General features: G+C 42.6%; 1 protein-coding gene across 2 annotated transcripts in view; it reads right to left on the bottom strand.

Annotated features, from left to right (window-relative positions):
• The window catches only part of dnai7 (dynein axonemal intermediate chain 7), a 114,064-nt gene that overhangs the window by 71,223 nt on the left and 22,997 nt on the right, over positions 1-19,844 (bottom strand). For both annotated transcript variants that reach the window (XM_063072320.1, XM_063072319.1), the window contains 4 exons: positions 19,573-19,677; positions 17,242-17,379; positions 14,114-14,260; positions 185-288 (listed from right to left, as the gene is read on the bottom strand). In XM_063072320.1, coding sequence (XP_062928390.1) covers positions 185-288; positions 14,114-14,260; positions 17,242-17,379; positions 19,573-19,677 — 494 coding nt within the window. The remainder of the gene's footprint in view (positions 1-184; positions 289-14,113; positions 14,261-17,241; positions 17,380-19,572; positions 19,678-19,844) is intronic.

The raw sequence follows: 19,844 nt of genomic DNA, 5'->3' as shown, positions 1-19,844 counted from the left end.
TTTTACTAACTAGCTAAGTGACTAACTGCACCAATATCAAAAGTGACCAATTAGATTAGGTGTATTTCTTGTGTGTCGATCAACTGCTGAAAAAAGTTTGGCCTTCATGTTTAAGTTTTACTTATTGATTATCCAAAATTGCAAACAATAAAGTGGGGAAAATCCTTGCATTCAACGTGCCTACCTGGGATTTTTGTTGAAGTTTGCCCACAAACAAAGAGTGATGTTTTCATCTTTAACTACTTCTTGCATGTTTCCAGTCTCAATGTCAACAAGATCAATAGCTTTCTGAAAAAGAAATTTTAATTAATAAGTGTGGTAGCATAGCAGTTAGTGCTAATACAGCATCAGCAACTAGAGGTTCAATTTTGCTGCTGTCCAAAAGGAGTTTGCAAGTTCCCTCATGACTTCATGGGATTCCTCCAGGTGTCCAGGTTTCCTCCCACATTCCAAAGATGTACAGGTGTTATAAACCGGAAAACCTGGAATAAGTATCAATGGACCGGACCGTGAACCAGAAAGTAGACTTTACTGACCGGACCATGACAATAGGTTAGTAGATTAAATTGGGTATAATTGGGGGGTGCAGGCCCATTGGACCAGAAGGGCCTGTTACCATGCTGCATCGCTAACTCTTAATTCTAAATCTTGAAAAATATATTTTTGTGATTAAATATAAGTAAGGAGCTGTTAGTACATGAAGTGTCCACCAAATCTTCTCATTGCTTTGCAATGAATATCAAGAAATAGCATAGGTTCTTAATTTCCTGGCCAGGGCAATTAGTTTTACTTCAAAACCAGGTTTAATATCACTGGCATATGCTGTGAAATTTGTTGCCTTTGCAGCAACAGTACAATGCAATACATAATTTGAATTATAGTAAGTATGTATATATTAAATAGTTAAATTAAATAAGCAGTGCAAAAACAGAAATAAAAAGTAGTGAGGTAGAGCTCGTGGGTTCAATGTCCATTCAGAAATCGGATGGCAGAGAGGAAGAAGCTTTTCCAGAGTAGTTGAGTGTGTGCCTTCAGGCTTCTATACCTCCCACTTGGTGGTAGCAATGAGAACAAGGCACGACTTGGGTGATGTGTGCCTTCAGGCTTCTATTCCTCCTACTTGGTGGTAGCAATGAGAACAAGGCACGACTTGGGTGATGTGTGCCTTCAGGCTTCTATACCTCTTACTTGGTGGTAGCAATGAGAGCAAGGCACGACTTGGGTGATGTGTGCCTTCAGGCTTCTATACCTCCTATTTGGTGGTAGCAATGAGAACAGGGCACGACTTGGGTGATGTGTGCCTTCAGGCTTCTATACCTCCTACTTGGTGGTAGCAATGAGAGCAAGGCACGACTTGGGTGATGTGTGCCTTCAGGCTTCTATACCTCCTACTTGGTGGTAGCAATGAGAACAGGGCACGACTTGGGTGATGGCGGATGCTGTCTTTTGAGGCAACGCTCCTTGAAGATGTCCTGGATTCTACAGAGGCTAGTGTCCATAACGGAGCTATGTTTACAACACTCTGCAGCTTCTTTTGATCCTGTGTAGTACCAGACTGCACCCCTCTCCCACCAGACAGTAATGCAGCCAGTTAGAATGCTCTTCATTTTCACATCTGTAAAAATTTGCAAGTGTTTTTGGTGACATATCACATTTCCTCAAACTCCGAATGAAATATAGCCGCTGCATCGATATGTTGGGTCCAGGTTAGATATTCATGAAATATTGACACCGAGGAGATTGAAATTTCTCACTCTTTCCACTTCTGATCCCTCTAGGAGGAGTGGTGTGTGTTTCCTCACCTTTGAAGTCCACAATCAGTTCTTTGATCTTACTGATGTTGAGACCACTCGCAGTTCGTCATTGCAACACCACTCAACCTGCTGATCTATCTCACTAATGTATACCCTCTCGTCACCTTCTGAAATTCTGCCAACAATAGTTGTATTGTCAGCAAATTTATAGATGGCTGTTGAGCTGTGCCTAGCCACACAGTTATGGGTGTAGAGAGAGTAGAGCAGTGGGCTAAGCACACACCCTGAGGTTCACCAGTGTTGACTGTCACTGAGGTGAAGATGTTATTTCTCATCCCCACAGGTTGTGGTCTTCCAGTTAGGAAGTCGAAGATCCAATTGTAGAGGGAGGTACAGAGACCCAGGTTCTGGAGCTTTTTAATCAGAACTGTAAGAATTATTGTGTTAAATGCTGAGCTGTGGTCAACAAACAGCATCCTGGCATAACCTTATTGAGAAAGTAAGGAGGCATGGGATTCAAGGGGACACTGCTTTGTGGATCCAGAACTGGTTTGCCCACAGAAGGCAAAGAGTGGTTGTAGACAGGTCATATTCTGCATGGAGGTTGGTGACCAGTGGTGTGCCTCAGGGATCTGTTCTGGGATCTTTACTCTTCATGATTTTTATAAATGACCTGGATGATGAAGTGGAGGGATGGGTTAGTGAGTTTGCTGATGACACAAAGGTTGGGGGTGTTGTGGATAGTGTGGAGGGCTGTCAGAGGTTAACAGCAGGACATTGATAAGATGCAAAATTGGGCATAGAAGTGTTAGATGGAGTTCAATCCAGATAAGTGTGAAGTGGTTCATTTTGGTAGGTCAAATATGATGGCAGAATATAGTATTAATGGTAAGACTCTTGGCAGTGTGGAGGATCAGAGGGATCTTGGGGTCTGAGTCCATAGGACGCTCAAAGCAACTGCACAGGTTGACTCTGTGGTTAAGAAGGCATACAGTGTATTCATCAATCGTGGAACTGAATTTAGGAGCCGAGAGGTAATGTTGCAGCTATATAGGACTCTGGTCAGACCACACCTGGAGTACTGTGCTCAGTTCTGGTCGCCACTGAAAGGATGTGGAAGCCATAGAAAGGGTGCAGAGGAGATCTACAAGGATATTGCCTGGATTGGGGAGCATGCCTTATGAAGACAGGTTGAGTGAACTCGGCCTTTTCTCCTTGGAGCGAAGGAGGATGAGAGGTGACCTGATAGAGGTGTATAAGATGATGAGAGGCATTGATCGTGTGGATAGTCAGAGGTTTTTTCCCAGGGCTGAAATGGCTGCCACAAGAGGACACAGGTTTAAGGTGCTGGGGAGTAGGTACAGAGGAGATGTCAGGGGTAAGTTTTTTACTCAGAGAGTGGTGATTGTGTGGAATGGGCTGCCGGCAAAGGTGGTGGAGGCGGATATGATAGGGTCTTTTAAGAGACTTTTGGATAGGTACATGGAGCTTAGAAAAATAGAGGGCTACGGGTAACTCTAGTAAATTCTAAGGTAGGGACATGTTCGGCACAGCTTTGTGGGCCGAAGGGCCTGTATTCTGCTGTAGGTTTTCTATGTTTTCTTTTTTTTTGGCGTGTGCCTGCATGCGTGCAAGTCTGTGCGTGCATCCGTGATGATGGATTTTTCATGGCTTTTTCCAAGGCGCAGAGCGAGAGAGAGAGAGAGAGAGAGAGACTGTGTGGCACGCCACTCCCCACACAGACACTTTCGCAGCATTTTCCCTTTGTTTTACGTGGTCGAGTTATGGTCTCGACACTCAACCCGGCATGGATGGAAAGCATGTTTGGGGTGGACCCGACTAGTTTCGAACCTGGGAACCTCCGCTCCCGGGCCCGGCACCGATGTCATTGCGCCACCAGCCGGCCCCCTCCTCTATGTTTTCTATCCTTCATTTTCCCACCGATCGCAGTGCACTTGTGTGCATCACTGAAGAAAGTCACTCCCCATCAGTAAGGCTCTGCTCAGTGCAGGTCCTTCCACAAAAATGTCCTGTCATGGAGTCAGAACATGACATGCCTGTGAAGGGGATGAGAAAAAAATTGACAGCCAACTACAACATATGAAATCTGATTTATGATTTGCTTTGATTTGCCTCTGACATTCAAAAACTATTAAAGTTAATAGAGCTATCATATTTTTAACATAGAGAAATAATGTAAAATAGTATTAAAATATTTAAAACAATAACAAAAAATTATATAATGTTAACATAAATACCACAAGTATTTTTAAAAATGTAAATTACCTAATACAGACAACCCCATGTTATGGAGTTGCATTCATAGAAAATGGCCTGTATCATGACTCTGAACAACATAAAACTACTTCAACTGCACATGAGTTAAGGAATGTGAATTGAAAAAAAAATGTGTTTGATCTACCTTTTGTTCCCACATAAGTTCTGTGAGAGTAAACTTTATTCCTTGTCTCAAGTTTTTGTGTTATGATTTCTGTAAGGGTGAATTTCTACAGCCTAAACAACTGTAACACTCTAACCTGTGCTTATCTTAATCCCTCACAGCCATTTTTCTGTATCAAGTGAATCAAGTCATGCTATAATATTGCACTGGGCATGTTGGCTAACTGTACTGCTCACAGCTACCATCTGGCAGGAGGTACAGTTAATTAAGCTATCATATTTTTTAACGTATGAAAAGTACAACACACAGAAACTGCATTCCTTTGGACTCAGGTTGAACTAAAGAGGACAGGGAGGAGGTCAGGCCCCTGCACATGCAGCAGACAGGCCCACCAGCATGTGGACACGCTCTGGTGCTCGTGAACCAGATCCCCAGCTATGGATAAGTAGCCCCACTGCCTTGTGAGCAGCCTCAGAAGAGACGAAAGCTACGGGAGTAAACCCAGCAAAAATCCAGAGTGGAGCCTCAAAGGCAGCTGGGCACCACTGAACATCCTGCCAGCAGCTCCTGCACCCAAGCTGGTGCCAAACACATTGCTTTGTTTTCCTTTGGACCACACCAGTGAGGCTGAGAGGGGGATCTTGGCAACTGGGTATCCCAGGATCTCCATACCTGCCACCCAGGCTTATGCCACACTCTATTATCCTTCGAGACAGACAAATGCCATCAAATCACATCATATACAGTTTACTTGTGCATATGACAGCAAACTCGACCTTGACTTGGATCAATTTACACTAAATCCAAACAGCACACAAGTCTGCCTCTTCTATCTGTGCAGTAAAGGTAAACAGAAAAAAAGACAAACATAAACAGAGAGGGAACCCATTTTATGAAGAGTGCAAATTCATTTAACTTCGGATGAACTCAACACTGGACATTCTCGTTCAAGAATCACTTTGGGAGCATGGCAAATAATGACAATTGTAACCTTATAAATTCAAACTGGGTAATGAGGGCTGGTGGGGGTGCTGAAAGTGGGCACACCACCATGATTTGAGCCTCTATGTTCAACTGTGTTGTTGCAGCGTTGTGCTTGCTGAGTGTAGGAACACTGCTCAGACAAAGTGGCGGTTGTGCTGAATGGCAGCTATAGAATCATCATCGACAGGCCTAGGCCAAGCAGCTTGCACGTGCTTCCACGTTCTCAACAAAGTAGCACCACCTAAACTAGGGAGTTGTGGCCAGCCAGGAAGGAAAGAAGTGGTCAAAATGCTGCACAGAAATACCTAACACTGCACAAAAGCTTCATCATGACAAGTGGCTAGAATGACTGCTGTGAACTCCACTGTCAGTGGTAGCAGGAATAACACATACACTTTGAAATTGGGATGAATTTGAGTATGAGGTGAATGTGCAGCTTTCTGATAGATCAGAGGGAAAATGGCCCACTAGGGTGAAGTTCAAGTCCAGAATTCAGATTTATTAATCACATGAACATCGAAATATACAATAAAATGCATCATTTGCATTAACAATCATATGGACATGTTGGGGGCGGCCCACAAGTGTCACCACACATTCTGGTACCAATGTAGCATGCCAACAATGCTCAGCTTATCAAAACAAGTAACACCAACAATAATATCAGAACAACAACAACAAAACAAGCAAGCCACTTTAGAACATAGAACATAGAATAATGTTGTGCTGAACATCAAGCAGGGCCACTTTTCAACATAATTGTATAAGGGCTAAGAGAGTTGTAAAAGAGCGCCTGAAGGCTTTGTGTGTCAATGCAAGGAGCATTCGTAATAAGGTGGATGAATTGAAAGTGCAGATTGTTATTAATGATTATGATATAGTTGGGATCACAGAGACATGGCTCCAGGGTGACCAAGGATGGGAGCTCAACATTCAGGGATATTCAATATTCAGGAGGGATAGACATGAAAGAAAAGGAGGTGGGGTGGCGTTGCTGGTTAAGATGAGATTAACGCAGTAGAAAGGAAGGACATAAGCCGGGAAGATGTGGAATCGATATGGGTAGAGCTGCATAACACTAAGGGGCAGAAAACGCTGGTGGGAGTTGTGTACAGGCCACCTGACAGTAGTAGTGAGGTCGGAGATGGTATTAAACAGGAAATTAGAAATGTGTGCAATAAAGGAACAGCAGTTATAATGGGTGACTTCAATCTACATGTAGATTGGGTGAACCAAATTGGTAAAGGTGCTGAGGAAGAGGATTTCTTGGAATGTATGCGGGATGGTTTTTTGAACCAACATGTCGAGGAACATTCTAGAGAGGAGGCTATTCTAGACTGGGTTTTGAGCAATGATGAAGGGTTAATTAGCAATCTTGTCGTGAGAGGCCCCTTGGGTAAGAGTGACCATAATATGGTGGAATTCTTCATTAAGATGGAGAGTGACATAGTTAATTCAGAAACAAAGGTTCTGAACTTAAAGAGGGGTAACTTTGTAGGTATGAGACGTGAATTAGCTAAGATAGATTGGCAAATGACACTTAAAGGGTTGACAGTGGATATGCAATGGCAAGCATTTAAAGGTTGCATGGATGAACTACAACAATTGTTCATCCCAGTTTGGCAAAAGAATAAATCAAGGAAGGTAGTGCACCCATGGCTGACAAGAGAAATTAGGGATAGTATCAATTCCAAAGAAGAAGCATACAAATTAGCCAGAAAAAGTGGCTCACCTGAGGACTGGGAGAAATTCAGAGTTCAGCAGAGGAGGACAAAGGGCTTAATTAGGAAGGGGAAAAAAGATTATGAGAGAAAACTGGCAGGGAACATAAAAACGGACTGTAAAAGCTTTTATAGATATGTAAAAAGGAAAAGACTGGTAAAGACAAATGTAGGTCCCCTGCAGACAGAAACAGGTGAATTGATTATGGGGAGCAAGGACATGGCAGACCAATTGAATAATTACTTTGGTTCTGTCTTCACTAAGGAGGACATAAATAATCTTCCAGAAATAGTAGGGGACAGAGGGTCCAGTGAGATGGAGGAACTGAGCGAAATACATGTTAGTAGGGAAGTGGTGTTAGGTAAATTGAAGGGATTAAAGGCAGATAAGTCCCCAGGGCCAGATGGTCAGCTTCCCAGAGTGCTTAAGGAAGTAGCCCAAGAAATAGTGGATGCATTAGTGATAATTTTTCAAAACTCGTTAGATTCTGGACTAGTTCCTGAGGATTGGAGGGTGGCTAATGTATCTCCACTTTTTAAAAAAGGAGGGAGAGAGAAACCGGGGAATTATATACCGGTTAGCCTAACATCGGTGGTGGGGAAACTGCTGGAGTCAGTTATCAAAGATGTGATAACAGCACATTTGGAAAGCGGTGAAATCATCGGACAAAGTCAGCATGGATTTGTGAAAGGAAAATCATGTCTGACAAATCTCATAGAATTTTTTGAGGATGTAACTAGTAGAGTGGATAGGGGAGAGCCAGTGGATGTGGTATATTTGGATTTTCAAAAGGCTTTTGACAAGGTCCCACACAGGAGATTAGTGTGCAAACTTAAAGCACACGGTATTGGGGGTAAGGTATTGATGTGGATAGAGAATTGGTTAGCAGACAGGAAGCAAAGAGTGGGAATAAACAGGACCTTTTAGAATGGCAGGCAGTGACTAGTGGGGTACCGCAAGGCTCAGTGCTGGGACCCCAGTTGTTTACAATATATATTAATGACTTGGATGAGGAAATTAAATGCAGCATCTCCAAGTTTGCGGATGACACGAAGCTGGGCGGCAGTGTTAGCTGTGAGGAGGATGCTAAGAGGATGCAGGGTGACTTGGATAGGTTGCGTGAGTGGGCAAATTCATGGCAGATACAATTTAATGTGGATAAATGTGAAGTTATCCACTTTGGTGGCAAAAATAGGAAAACAGATTATTATCTGAATGGTGGCCGATTAGGAAAAGAAGAGGTACAACGAGACCTGGGTGTCATTATACACCAGTCATTGAAGTAGGCATGCAGGTACAGCAGGCAGTGAAAAAAGCGAATGGTATGCTGGATTCGAGTACAGGAGCAGGGAGGTACTACTGCAGTTGTACAAGGCCTTGGTGAGACCACACCTGGAGTATTGTGTGCAGTTTTGGTCCCCTAATCTGAGGAAAGACATCTTTGCCATAGAGCAAGTACAAAGAAGGTTCACCGGATTGATTCCTGGGATGGCAGGACTTTCATATGAAGAAAGACTTGATGAACTAGGCTTGTACTCGTTGGAATTTAGAAGATTGAGGGGGGATCTGATTGAAACGTATGAAATCCTAAAGGGATTGGACAGGCTAGATGCAGGGAGATTGTTCCCGATGTTGGGCAAGTCCAGAACGAAGGGTCACAGTTTGAGGATAAGGGGGAAGCCTTTTAGGACTGAGATTAGGAAAAACTTCTTCACACAGAGAGTGGTGAATCTGTGGAATTCTCTGCCACAGGAAACAGTTGAGGCCAGTTCATTGGCTATATTTAAGAGGGAGTTAGATATGGCCCTTGTGGCTACGGGGATCAGGGTGTATGGAGGGAAGGCTGGTGCAGAGTTTTGAGTTGGATGATCAGCCATGATCATAATAAATGGCGGTGCAGGCTCAAAGGGCCAAATGGCCTACTCCTGCACCTATTTTCTATGTTTCTATGTTTCTATGAACCTTAAACCCTGCCTCCCAATAACCCCCCATCTTAAATTCCTCCATATACCTGTCTAGTAGTCTCTTAAACCTCACCAGTGTATCTGCCTCCACCACTGACTCAGGCAGTGCATTCCACGTACCAACCACTCTCTGAGTAAAAAACCTTCCTCTAATATCCCCCTTGAACTTCCCACCCCTTACCTTAAAGCCATGTCCTCTTGTATTGAGCAGTAGTGCCCTTCCACCCAGGTCAGTCCTTTAACCACAGGACAGGCCGCCTCCAGGCCTCCAGTGCACTCGTGGACTCGCAGACATCAGGCCTCCAACTCCCACAGTGAACTTTGCCAGTGGACAGTTGTTCATCATATACATTAGTGATTTCTATAAGAATGTAGCTGCCGTGCTTCGTAGACAAAATTTGTGGTATGGTAGTGCTGGCCAGGAGGAACTCTCGTCTACAAATCAGTGGATTTGGATGAATCAAGGACAAACCAACTGTCTTTGATCCCCTCATTTTGTGGACTCTGAACTGATTCTTGCCCTGGGATAATCTAATCAAAGCAATTGAATGTGGACACAAGGAGCTTCAGCTAATGACCTGCTAAACCTGAGACCATTCTCAGACGAGTAGCAAATTTGTAATAATTATGTAAAGTGGCAGATTTACCAGACAAGTGATCTGTAATCTTGTTAAACTCAGTGTCTGGGTCACTTAGATTTGACTGGAAGGGAAGGAAAGGAAAGGAAAGGAAAGGAACTGAAAGGAAAGAGGCTGGGGCCAGAAACCATAGAACAATGTTGACTGTAGCCCTGGACTAGAGCCAATAAGAAGGTGGCCCAAGTAGGTCACGTGATCTTGAGCCAACGTGATAGAGATCCATCAGCTGAATTGTTGAGGAACATCTTATGAAAATTGTTCATTGTCTATTTTGCCCATGAATAATCAGTCTTTCTTACAAAATGCATTGATGGACCAGACGTATTACACAGCAACAGCAGTCACATGTTATATCAAGGGATGGTGACAATGCCCTTTGGAAATTCACAATGTCACCACAGTAAATGTGACTTTGGAGAACTTCAAGATCCAACACACTGATATAGATCAATATCTGTGGGACTATGTTGTTACTGAGTTGCTACCAATTCCTTAATTCACTGCAGATTGGACACGTGTTGTGGAGGAGGCTAGGGAGACAGATAATCCATCAATGGACTAAATACACTAAAGTAATTAAAACACATGCTGGTAAGGTAAAAGAAGTATTGAGTGACCCAGGCTTTTGGAGTAAATTTTGGAATTGGGGAACAAATGTTCAAATACACCTGTGGGTGAGATGCTGCTGTAATACTAATTTTATGTACCCTGATAAATGTATTGCTTAATTTATATCAATTGAGAAGATGGAAGGCTGAAATAATGCAAAATTAGAGGGTAACGCTTTCATGAAACAGCAGAGATGACTTTCAGTATATAAAGTGTGTGAATTTAGTAAATAAATGTTAGAATTATGTGTTGCACACCTACTGGGCTCACAGTCCTATAGCCAGTCAACTGAATGAGAGGGAGGATAAAGATCCCAAAGATATTTTTCTTAGATCAAGAGGAGGGAAGTATTGAGCAGAAGGAACTACTGTCCACAAATTAGTGGATTCGGATGAATTAAGTGCAGGGGGAGCAAACAAACTAAATATCTTTGATTCCCCCCATTTTGTAGATTCTGAACTGATTCTTGCCCTGGGAAAATCTAATCAGAGCAATTGAACGTGGACACAAGGAGCTTCCGGTAATGAGCTGTGAAACCTGAGACCATTCTCAGACGAGTAGCTATATATTATGTAAAGTGGCAGACTGAAGGCTGATTTATACTTGTGTGTACTAGTTTATGCCATAGCCTACACAAGTGGGCTACGCTATTGTGAGCATTTATACTTGTGCGTTGGTGTGTCTGCGTCGCTCTGCAATTCACCACCAAACCACTAGTTGGCGGTGGAGTTTCTATGCCACTGTGTTGAGTTTCTTCGTGTTGAAACTCAACACGAAGAAACTCAAACTTCAAACAATGGCGACTGAAACTGAAGGAGGGTGAATTTTCTGTGCTTGTCCGGCCACTGAGAGACATGGACGAGGAAATGCATTTCAAATATTTTCGGATGTCAGCAGGTAGATATGACGATTTGATTCATCGTCTCCAACCATTTATTTCACATCAGTGTATGCACAGTATACTCAGAGACTGGCAATCACCATTCAAGTTTTAGCTTCAGGTGGAAGTCAACAGGCCGCAGCGTCAAGCACAGGGTCCTCCATAACTTCGGAGGTCTGTAAAGCTTTATGGAAAGCATTGCAGCCAGAGTTCCTTCCCTGCCCTTCAGTCGCCCAATGGGAAGCTATTGCAGCGTAGGAGGAAATGCAATGCTACCAAGCAGACCAATCACAGTTGTTGCGATCTGCGTCACCGCGACACGTAGTTACATTTTTGGGGAGGTGCATGTCAGGCTACGGCGTATGGTACGGCGTAGGGTACGGTGTAGGGTACGCGGCTACGTCGTACCTACGGTGTCGATTTGACGCACAAGTATAAATTGGCCTTTACCGGAGACGCGATCAGTAATCTTGTAGACTCAGTATCTGGGTCACCTAGTTTTGACTAGTTTGAACCAGTCAGAGCTAAAAAAGAATGAGGCTGGGGCAGAAACATAGAACAACATTGGTTGTAGCCCTGGGCTACAGCCAGTAAGAAGGTGACCCAAGTACGTCAGGTGACCTTGAGCCAATGTGATGGAGATCTATCAACTCAACTGATGAGGGACCCTATAAGGATCAGGAGCTCCAAATACATAATGACAGTAACTGTCCAGCAACCAGAGAACAACCATTGCAAATAAGGAGGACCCCAGGGACACGTGGAGATCAGGACCACGAGGAATGCCTGGCCAGCAGACTCCTTTCCCAGGTAATACCTTTTCTGTTCATTGACTGTTCATGGAGGGTCAGGGAATTCTAGTGGGGGATACACACAAGTAGTTAGTATGTGAACCCATATGCTTTTAATTGAGACAATAAAGGTTACTTGTTGGTAAATATAGGTTCTCACTGTGCCTTTCTGATCATTATTTCAAGGGCTGATTCGTGTAACAGTAGATAGTGAAGGTTACACAGAAGGTAGATCAACTAGAAAAGTGGGTAAAGGGATGGCAGACAGAATTCAAACAAGCGTTTGGGAAGTTAAACCAGGGCAAGGATTTACACAGTAAATGACAGAGCCCATGGGACGCGTTGTAGAAAACAAGGAGCTAGCTAGTACTTAACAAGTACATTGTTTCCTGAAAGTGGGCCATATATACACAGGACGTTCTTCATCATAGCTTGTCACACCAGACAGCCAGCCACTCTAGTGTTGTTTGGTTGATGTTGAGCAGGTCAGCATCAGCTAAGTCAGGTGAGAGTGGGCAGTTGCGCAGAACGTGTTCAATTTCTGTGGGGTCTTGCACTGTATTGTTTGGTGGAGTTCTGGCCTCTGTTTGTTGCCAGAGGTCAGTCCTGTATGTTTGGGGGGATGTTCCGTGCGGTAGTTCCTCCACTGTAGCAAAGCTTTTCCTCGATTTTAGGCAGTTGGAAACTGGCACATGATGATGTAGTGGGTGCCAAGGATCCGAGTTCTGTTTACTTTTTTCAATTTTTGTTGTAGTGTGTCTTTGGATCTCTAGGGAAGCAATGCCTGCAAGTCTGTAAATGACATTAGTGGGTGTGGGGCGCAGTGCGCCCCTGATTATTCAGCAGGCTTCGTTAAGCAACAGGTCTATTTTCTTCGCATGGGCTGATCTGCCCCACACAGGTGCACAGTGTTCTGCAGGTGCATAGCAGAGTGCTAGGGCAGTTGATCTAAGTATGTGAGCATTAGCTCCCCGTTTCGTGCCTGCTAACTTTTTCAAGAGAGAATGGCAAGAGCCAACTTTTCCTCGGAGTTTTTGGATGTGGATGGCAAATGAGAGCGTCCTATCCAGTGTCAAGAGGAGTCGGATGGTGTTCGAGCTCCTTCCCACACCAGAAGATTTTGAGTTTCCGAGCTGCTTCTTGATTCCTCAGGTGGAATGCACACACTTGAGTTTTTGATGGATTTGGGTTCAGAGACCATTTTTCATAATACTGCTTCATTGCTTCAAGGACTGCTGTAAGTTGTAGTTCAACTTCTTGGAAGGAGTTAGCTTGTGTTGCTGTGCATAGGTCGTCTGCATAGATAAACCTGCGTGTGTTAGGAAAGGTTGGTTGGTCGTTTGTGTAAACATTAAATAGTAGAAGTGCCAGGACTGATCCCTGTAGTAGCCCATTTTTTGTGGACGCCACCTACTCTTAATTCCATTCATTTCTACAAAAATTCTGCGATTTTCTAGGAGGCTTCGTATTACTTTGACTGTGGTTTCATTCTTTAGCATTTTAGATAATTTCAGTAGAAGGCCTCTGTGACTCACAGTGTCGTATGCTGCTGTTAAGCCAACGAATACTGCCCCTTTAATTTGTCGCATTTCAAAGCCATTGCACCAGACCAAGTGACCCAGTGGGTGGTAAAAGGATAAACCCTCAGCCCACTGGAAACCATGAAAATCGTTAGTCACAGGATGTTGAAAAGGGGTAATGCTACAACGTTCTCAGACGCATGTTTGTGGTGAGTGGCAGTCTGTGTTACACCTTTCAGTCTGTTCACAACTGAAGAATAGACCATGCACATTTTGAGATCTATGTGAAACTTAACTAATTAGATGGATTTTTATAACATTCCAGTAGTTTGTAATCATCATTACAATTGGCTACTTTAAAATAAATACATCATTATCTGAATTTAAATTCTACAGCTGCATTAGTGACATTTAAACTCACATCCCTGAAATATCAGGCCAGGGCTCTGAAACACTGGGCTGATAACCTAACCAGTGCACAACTGCCATTTAATTAATCTAGCCAGGGGAATTTTAATATATATTGGTATTGGTATTGGTATTGGTTTATTACTGTCACAAGTACCAAGATACAGTGAGAAGCTTTTTATTTGCATGGTATCCAGACAAATCATTCAAAATATAATTAACCCGAGGTAGCAAAAAGAGAAACAGAATGAAGAATATATGGTTGTACTTTCAGAGAAAGTGCAGTTTAGGTAGACAAATAAAATACAAGGACCACAATGAGATAGATTACAAGATCAAGAGTTCCACCTTTTAATGAGTGAGTGGACCATTTGAGAGTCTGTTAGAGTGTGATAGAGATGTCCTTGATGATTTTCGGTACAGTTACTGATTATACATTCACCTGTAGGAGGATATCTGTTGCTCTGTCATTGATGTTGGAGAGAAGAGTTTGCAGATCACAAATGGTTTGTTGGTACTGGGATGTAGTTGTCTCAAGCAACTCATCAGATGGAGTGTCTCTTAATAACATTTCCAATTCATCTAAAAGCTGCAAGAAGAAAAAGGATTTGAGAGTCACAGGACGGTTTAAAAGACTATAACATGCAGGACATTCACGAAATGCTGCAGGAACTCAGTGGGTCAGGTAGCATCTATGAAAATGAATAAGCAATCGTTATTTCATCAGGACAGAAAAGGAAGGGGGAAGAAGCCAGAATAAAGTGGGAGGAAGGAAAGGAGTACAAACTGGAAGCCAGGTGGGTGGGGGAGGGAGTATGTCTTCACCTATTACCTTCTTGCTTGTACTTCTCCCCCTTCCCCACCTTCTGATTCTGGTTTCTTCCCCCTTCCTTTCCAGTTCTGATAAGGGATTTCAGCCCAAAACATTTATTCATTTTCATAGATGTTGTCTGACCTGCCAGGTTCCTCCAGCATTTTGTGTGCATTGCTCTGGATTTCGAACATCTGCACACTCTCTTAGGTTTACACTCAGAACACTGATTACAGACATCCCACCTCTCCTGGAAGTCCCGGGAGTCTCCCGCATATTAATAGTGGCTCCCTGATGCCCGCAAATTATATACAATATCACGGAAATCAATTTTTTGAGAGCGAACGAGCGAGAGAAAGCAAGAGAGAGCACGAGAGCGACCACGAGAGAGAGAGAGAGCGCGAGCGAGAGCGCACCATGGCAGAGTGTTCCAAAAAAAGAAAATATAAAACGTACGTCATCTCAGACTACACTAAAGTGTACCCCTGCCTAATAGGGGTCAAAAATAATGACAGTGTTGCTCGCTGCGCTGTTTGCAACAGTGACTTTTCTATTGCCCATGGTGGGTTAACACTGTAAAAGACATGTTGAGGTGGGTTTAACAGGTGTCATTCGTTCATTAGCATAGCTAACGTTATTTAAACTAGCTGGCTAGCTGTTAAGGAGCACTCTATTGCAGACATCCCACCTCTCCCGGAAGTTCCGGGAGTCTCCTGCAAATTGATGGTGCTACCTCCCTGAAATGAGTTTTTGCAGGGTGGGATGTCTGTGATTAAATGCTTTCAATGTTAAAAGAAAATAGTCCAAAAAATACATAAGGAAATAACCCAGTAAACCTTGTATCAGGCTTCTAGTCAGACAACACAGAGAAAATCAGTGCCTTGTAATGCAGTCTAAAGGCTAAGAGCATTATACAGTAGTCCCCATTTCCAGTTCACAATGTACCATTCCAGAAGTTCAAATAGGCATTTCTAATTGGTGTATATTTGCATGCCCGATGTATTGATATGAACATGTTGTTAGTGTTGGATATGAAGCTAGTAATCCTTTTGCAGTGCCATTATTTATCTTATGTTACATACTTCATGGATATCTTGTGATTGTCTTATGAGGATGATGTAATGGTCTTACAGAGGTCACATGATGTAATTTTCCCGCTGATGTGAGGTCACGTGATGACCTGTTCTCACCAGGTATATAAGTGTAGACCCCTGGGGACGCAGTTAGTTCTCAGTTAGATCGTCAGTCAGATACTCCGCTACACTGCATATAAGTTTTATGACGCAGTTTAATTTTAAAACAGAGTTTTACTGTCTATTGTAAGGTACAGAAGTGTTGGGCCAGCATTTTCACCAATAGCTGCCAGATTTGTTGATGTACCTTTTCAGTAATATTGGAGAGTGAAGACGGGAACCTGAAGGAATCGTTCGGCAGTTTTTCTGAGAGGATCGACCATTATTGATTTCGTTCAAGTAAGAGTGATCTGCATGAGATAACCACTGCTAAAAGAAGCAGAAAAGGTTGTGCAGTATCTAGTCTACGGAGGAAAATGGTCAGTGCCTTTAAACCATTTTATTTCCATCGTTCTGAGTCCTGCGGACAAGGCAGGTTCCAGCTGGGATCGGCAGTAATGTTGAGTCTTCGAGGAATTCTTTACTTTAGGAAAGTCTCTCCTAATTGACTGTATAAATCTCTTGGACTTTCAAACTTACCATTTGAAGAACTGTGTTTGAATTTACCACTTTAAGACTGTTTTCGCATTTACCACTTTAAGAACTAGTACTGAGTTTAACGGTTTGTTAAATGGCCGCATAGCAGTTTACTTCCTGCTAAGGTTTTCGTTTGTTTATCATTTTACTAATTTTGAGCTGAGTTTAATAAATGTTTATTTGTTTTTAAAACCCGACTCAATTCTATATTCATTGTTGCTGGTCACGTGACACTTATTTGAAATTAACCATACAACACTGGTCCACGGAACTACTATCATTTGGTAGTCGCAGATCTCCACAGTGCTGATTGCTGTACTGCAATGCCATTTAATGGGTCACTCACACTGAATTCAGAAACATCTGAAGAGTAGCTCAGAGCTTCCTGGATGCTGTCTGTACGGGCTGAAATATATACCACATTACTTTATAGAGGTTTGTCAAATCATGAGGATTATAGAGAAGCTGAATGGTCATACACTATTCCCATAGGTAAATGTTCTCCTAATCAATATCAGATGTACAGGAAACACACATAATTTTGTGGAAGTCCTCTCTGCTGTGTAAATCTTCCATTGACAGCACTGATGCTAAAGCTGGATCTTGGGTGAGAAAGGTTGTATACTCCTTCCATGACTGACATCTGTATGAAAGTCAACTCCTACAATGAAAGCCACTGCACTACAGGAACTCTGGTGAGATGAGATTTCGTTGTCTTCGGTAGTCTGAGATCTATTTCAGTACACCTCTAGAAAATCTATCAGGGTCAATTTCCAAACAGGAGAGCTCATCCGTTGCCTGAGGGAGAATAGTGACAGAGGGATACAGAGGGAAGAGTGACAGCATGTGGATCAGGCACTGCACATGCTGGACTCTGTGGTATGCTACGGGAGGGAGGTTGCTTCTGTCTGTGCATTCACAGATACTTCAATGGCCAGAAGCATCTCTTGAAACTCACTCCAAAGCTAACAAACTGAAGTAGCTAGATATAAACTTACATTAATGAAATATAAGACTTATATTAAAGTTTTTCTTAAGCTATATACTTACCTCTAGTATTATTCTACTTCCTTCAAACAACAACTTAATATTTCTATCTGGATCCTCCTTGGAAAGATTTATGAAGCTATTAATTTCCTGAGGAACCGTTGGATCAGGGGTTCCATCACATTTCATGTAACGTTGCCACTGAAGGAGCAGACCCACAACATTTATTTCAAACAATACACAATTGAAATAGTGAAAATCACAGCTCAAACTGTAATGTTGCTAAATTAAATGAACTAAAATGCATTCTACTTCAAATGGCATACCAAATTATTTTAAGAGTAAATATAAACATGGTTTTCATTAAGATTGTGCTGTTACCCAGTGACATTCTTCATATGTCACAGTTTCACAGAGCATGGATACAGCTCCTTCAGCCCATGCCAACTATGGTGACCATCCAATTTCCAACATTTGCCCTATATCCGGCTAGCCTCACACCTGCATGTACCTATCAAAGTGCATCTTAAATGATACTACAGTATCTGTCGCGCCCTCTTCCTCTAGCAGCTCAAGCTATATACTGTACTCAACACCCTTTGTATGAAAACGTCACCATCAGATCTCTTTTAAATCTTTACCCTCTCAATCTACGCCTCCTAGCTTTGGACTCCTCTACCCAGGGAAAAGACTGTTACTACCTAACTTACCTATGCCTCTTATAAAAAAACATTTATGGTCCTTTCCTTTTTAATGCTTGATATAAGCAGTAAGGTAGCATAGTGGTCAGCATAACACTATTACAGCACCCAGATTCAGGGTTCATTTCAGCCACTGCCTTAAGGAGTTTGTATCTTCTCCCTATGACTGTGCAAAGATATTTTATTTATTTTTATTTATTTTATTTAGAGATACAGCATGGATAGGCCCTTCCAGCACCACCCAGCAACCCCTAATTTATCCCTAGCCTAATCACAGCATGACTTACAATGACCAATTAACCTACTAGCCGGTACATCTTTGGACTGTAGGAGGAAGCCAGAGCATTCAGAAAAAAGACACATATTCCATGGGCAGGTGTACAAACTCCTTACAGAGGATGCCAGGACTGAACTCCGATGCCCCGAGCTGTAATAGCGTCACACTAACTGCTACGTTGCCGTGGATTACTGGGACCCAGAAATTAGTAGTATTATTTGTAAAGAGTGAGAGAATCCATGCCCCTCTGTAACCACAAAATAAAGGAAAACAAAAACATAAGGAAGCCAGCCAGGTTTGTTCTGCAATTTACAGTAATTATACTATGGCTGATCTTAACTTCATCTACCCTATCCTGGTTTATATCCTTCATATAACAAAGCTGAAATTAAAATGTTTTGGTTATTTTCAATTGAATTGATTGATTTTTGCTACCCTGTGTGTCAGGAATATGACACATGTATAGTCATAGTCATACTTTATTGATCCCAAGGGAAATTGAGTTTCGTTACAGTTGCACCAACCAAGAATAGAGTATAGATATAGCAATATAAAACCATAAATAATTAAATAGTAATACGTAAATTATGCTAGGAAATAAGTCCAGGACCAGCCTATTGGCTCAGGGTGTCTGACCCTCCAAGGGAGGAGTTGTAAAGTTTGATGGCCACAGGCAGGAATGACTTCCTATGATGCTCAGTGTTGTATCTCGGTGGAATGAGTCTCTGGCTGAATGTACTCCTGTGCCCAACCAGTACATTATGTAGTGGATGGGAGACATTGTCCAAGATGGCATGCAATTTGGACAGCATCCTCTTTTCAGACACCACCGTCAGAGAGAGCCCAGTTCCATCCCCACAACATCATTGGCCCTACGAATGAGTTTGTTGATTCTGTTGGTGTCTGCTACCCTCAGCCTGCTGCCCCAGCACACAACAGCAAACATGATAGCACTGGCCACCACAGACTCGTAGAACATCCTCAGCATCGTCCGACAGATGTTAAAGGACCTCACTCTCCTCAGGAAATAGAGATGGCTCTGACCCTCCTTGTAGACAGCCTCAGTGTTCTTTGACCCGTACAGTTTATTGTCAATTCGTATCCCCAGGTATTTCTAATCCTCCACCATGTCTACACTGACCCCCTGCATGGAAACAGGGGTCACCGGTGCCTTAGCCCTCCTCAGGTCCACCACCAGCTCCTTAGCCCTACTCAAAATTTCAGGTAATGACGCTTTAATCAAATCCCCGTCAAAGGAAAAAAATATTCCTTCAGAACCTTTAATTATATTACAAATGCCTCTTTTAAATATGATAAGCTAAGTTGTAACAACATGCTCTCATGTCTAACAACCCCAATCTTTTATTTACAAGAGCAAATAAGTTTGGAGTGATACACAATATTGAACAACATTACCTTGCTAACTTCTCTAAGATTTTTGCGTAACCTCTGAACGGAAGCCATATTCCTTTCCAAAATTTGGAAAAGTTCAGGTAGTTCATTGTCTTTACGTGCCTTATCCTGTTTTGGGTAAAATTAAAGCACATTACTTTACCTTAATGCATGAATTCAATTTTATTAGTACCTACACATCTTGCAAAAAGCTCTTGGGAATGCATCCACAGGAAAGTTTTGCAATTCATGCAACAGACCATGTACTGAAATCCAGCTCTTATTTAAGTCAAGTG

Source organism: Mobula hypostoma, chromosome 20 (genome assembly GCF_963921235.1).
Source record: "Mobula hypostoma chromosome 20, sMobHyp1.1, whole genome shotgun sequence".
NCBI classification, from domain to species: Eukaryota; Metazoa; Chordata; class Chondrichthyes; order Myliobatiformes; family Myliobatidae; genus Mobula; species Mobula hypostoma.
This window is presented reverse-complemented; position numbering and strand designations above follow the sequence as displayed.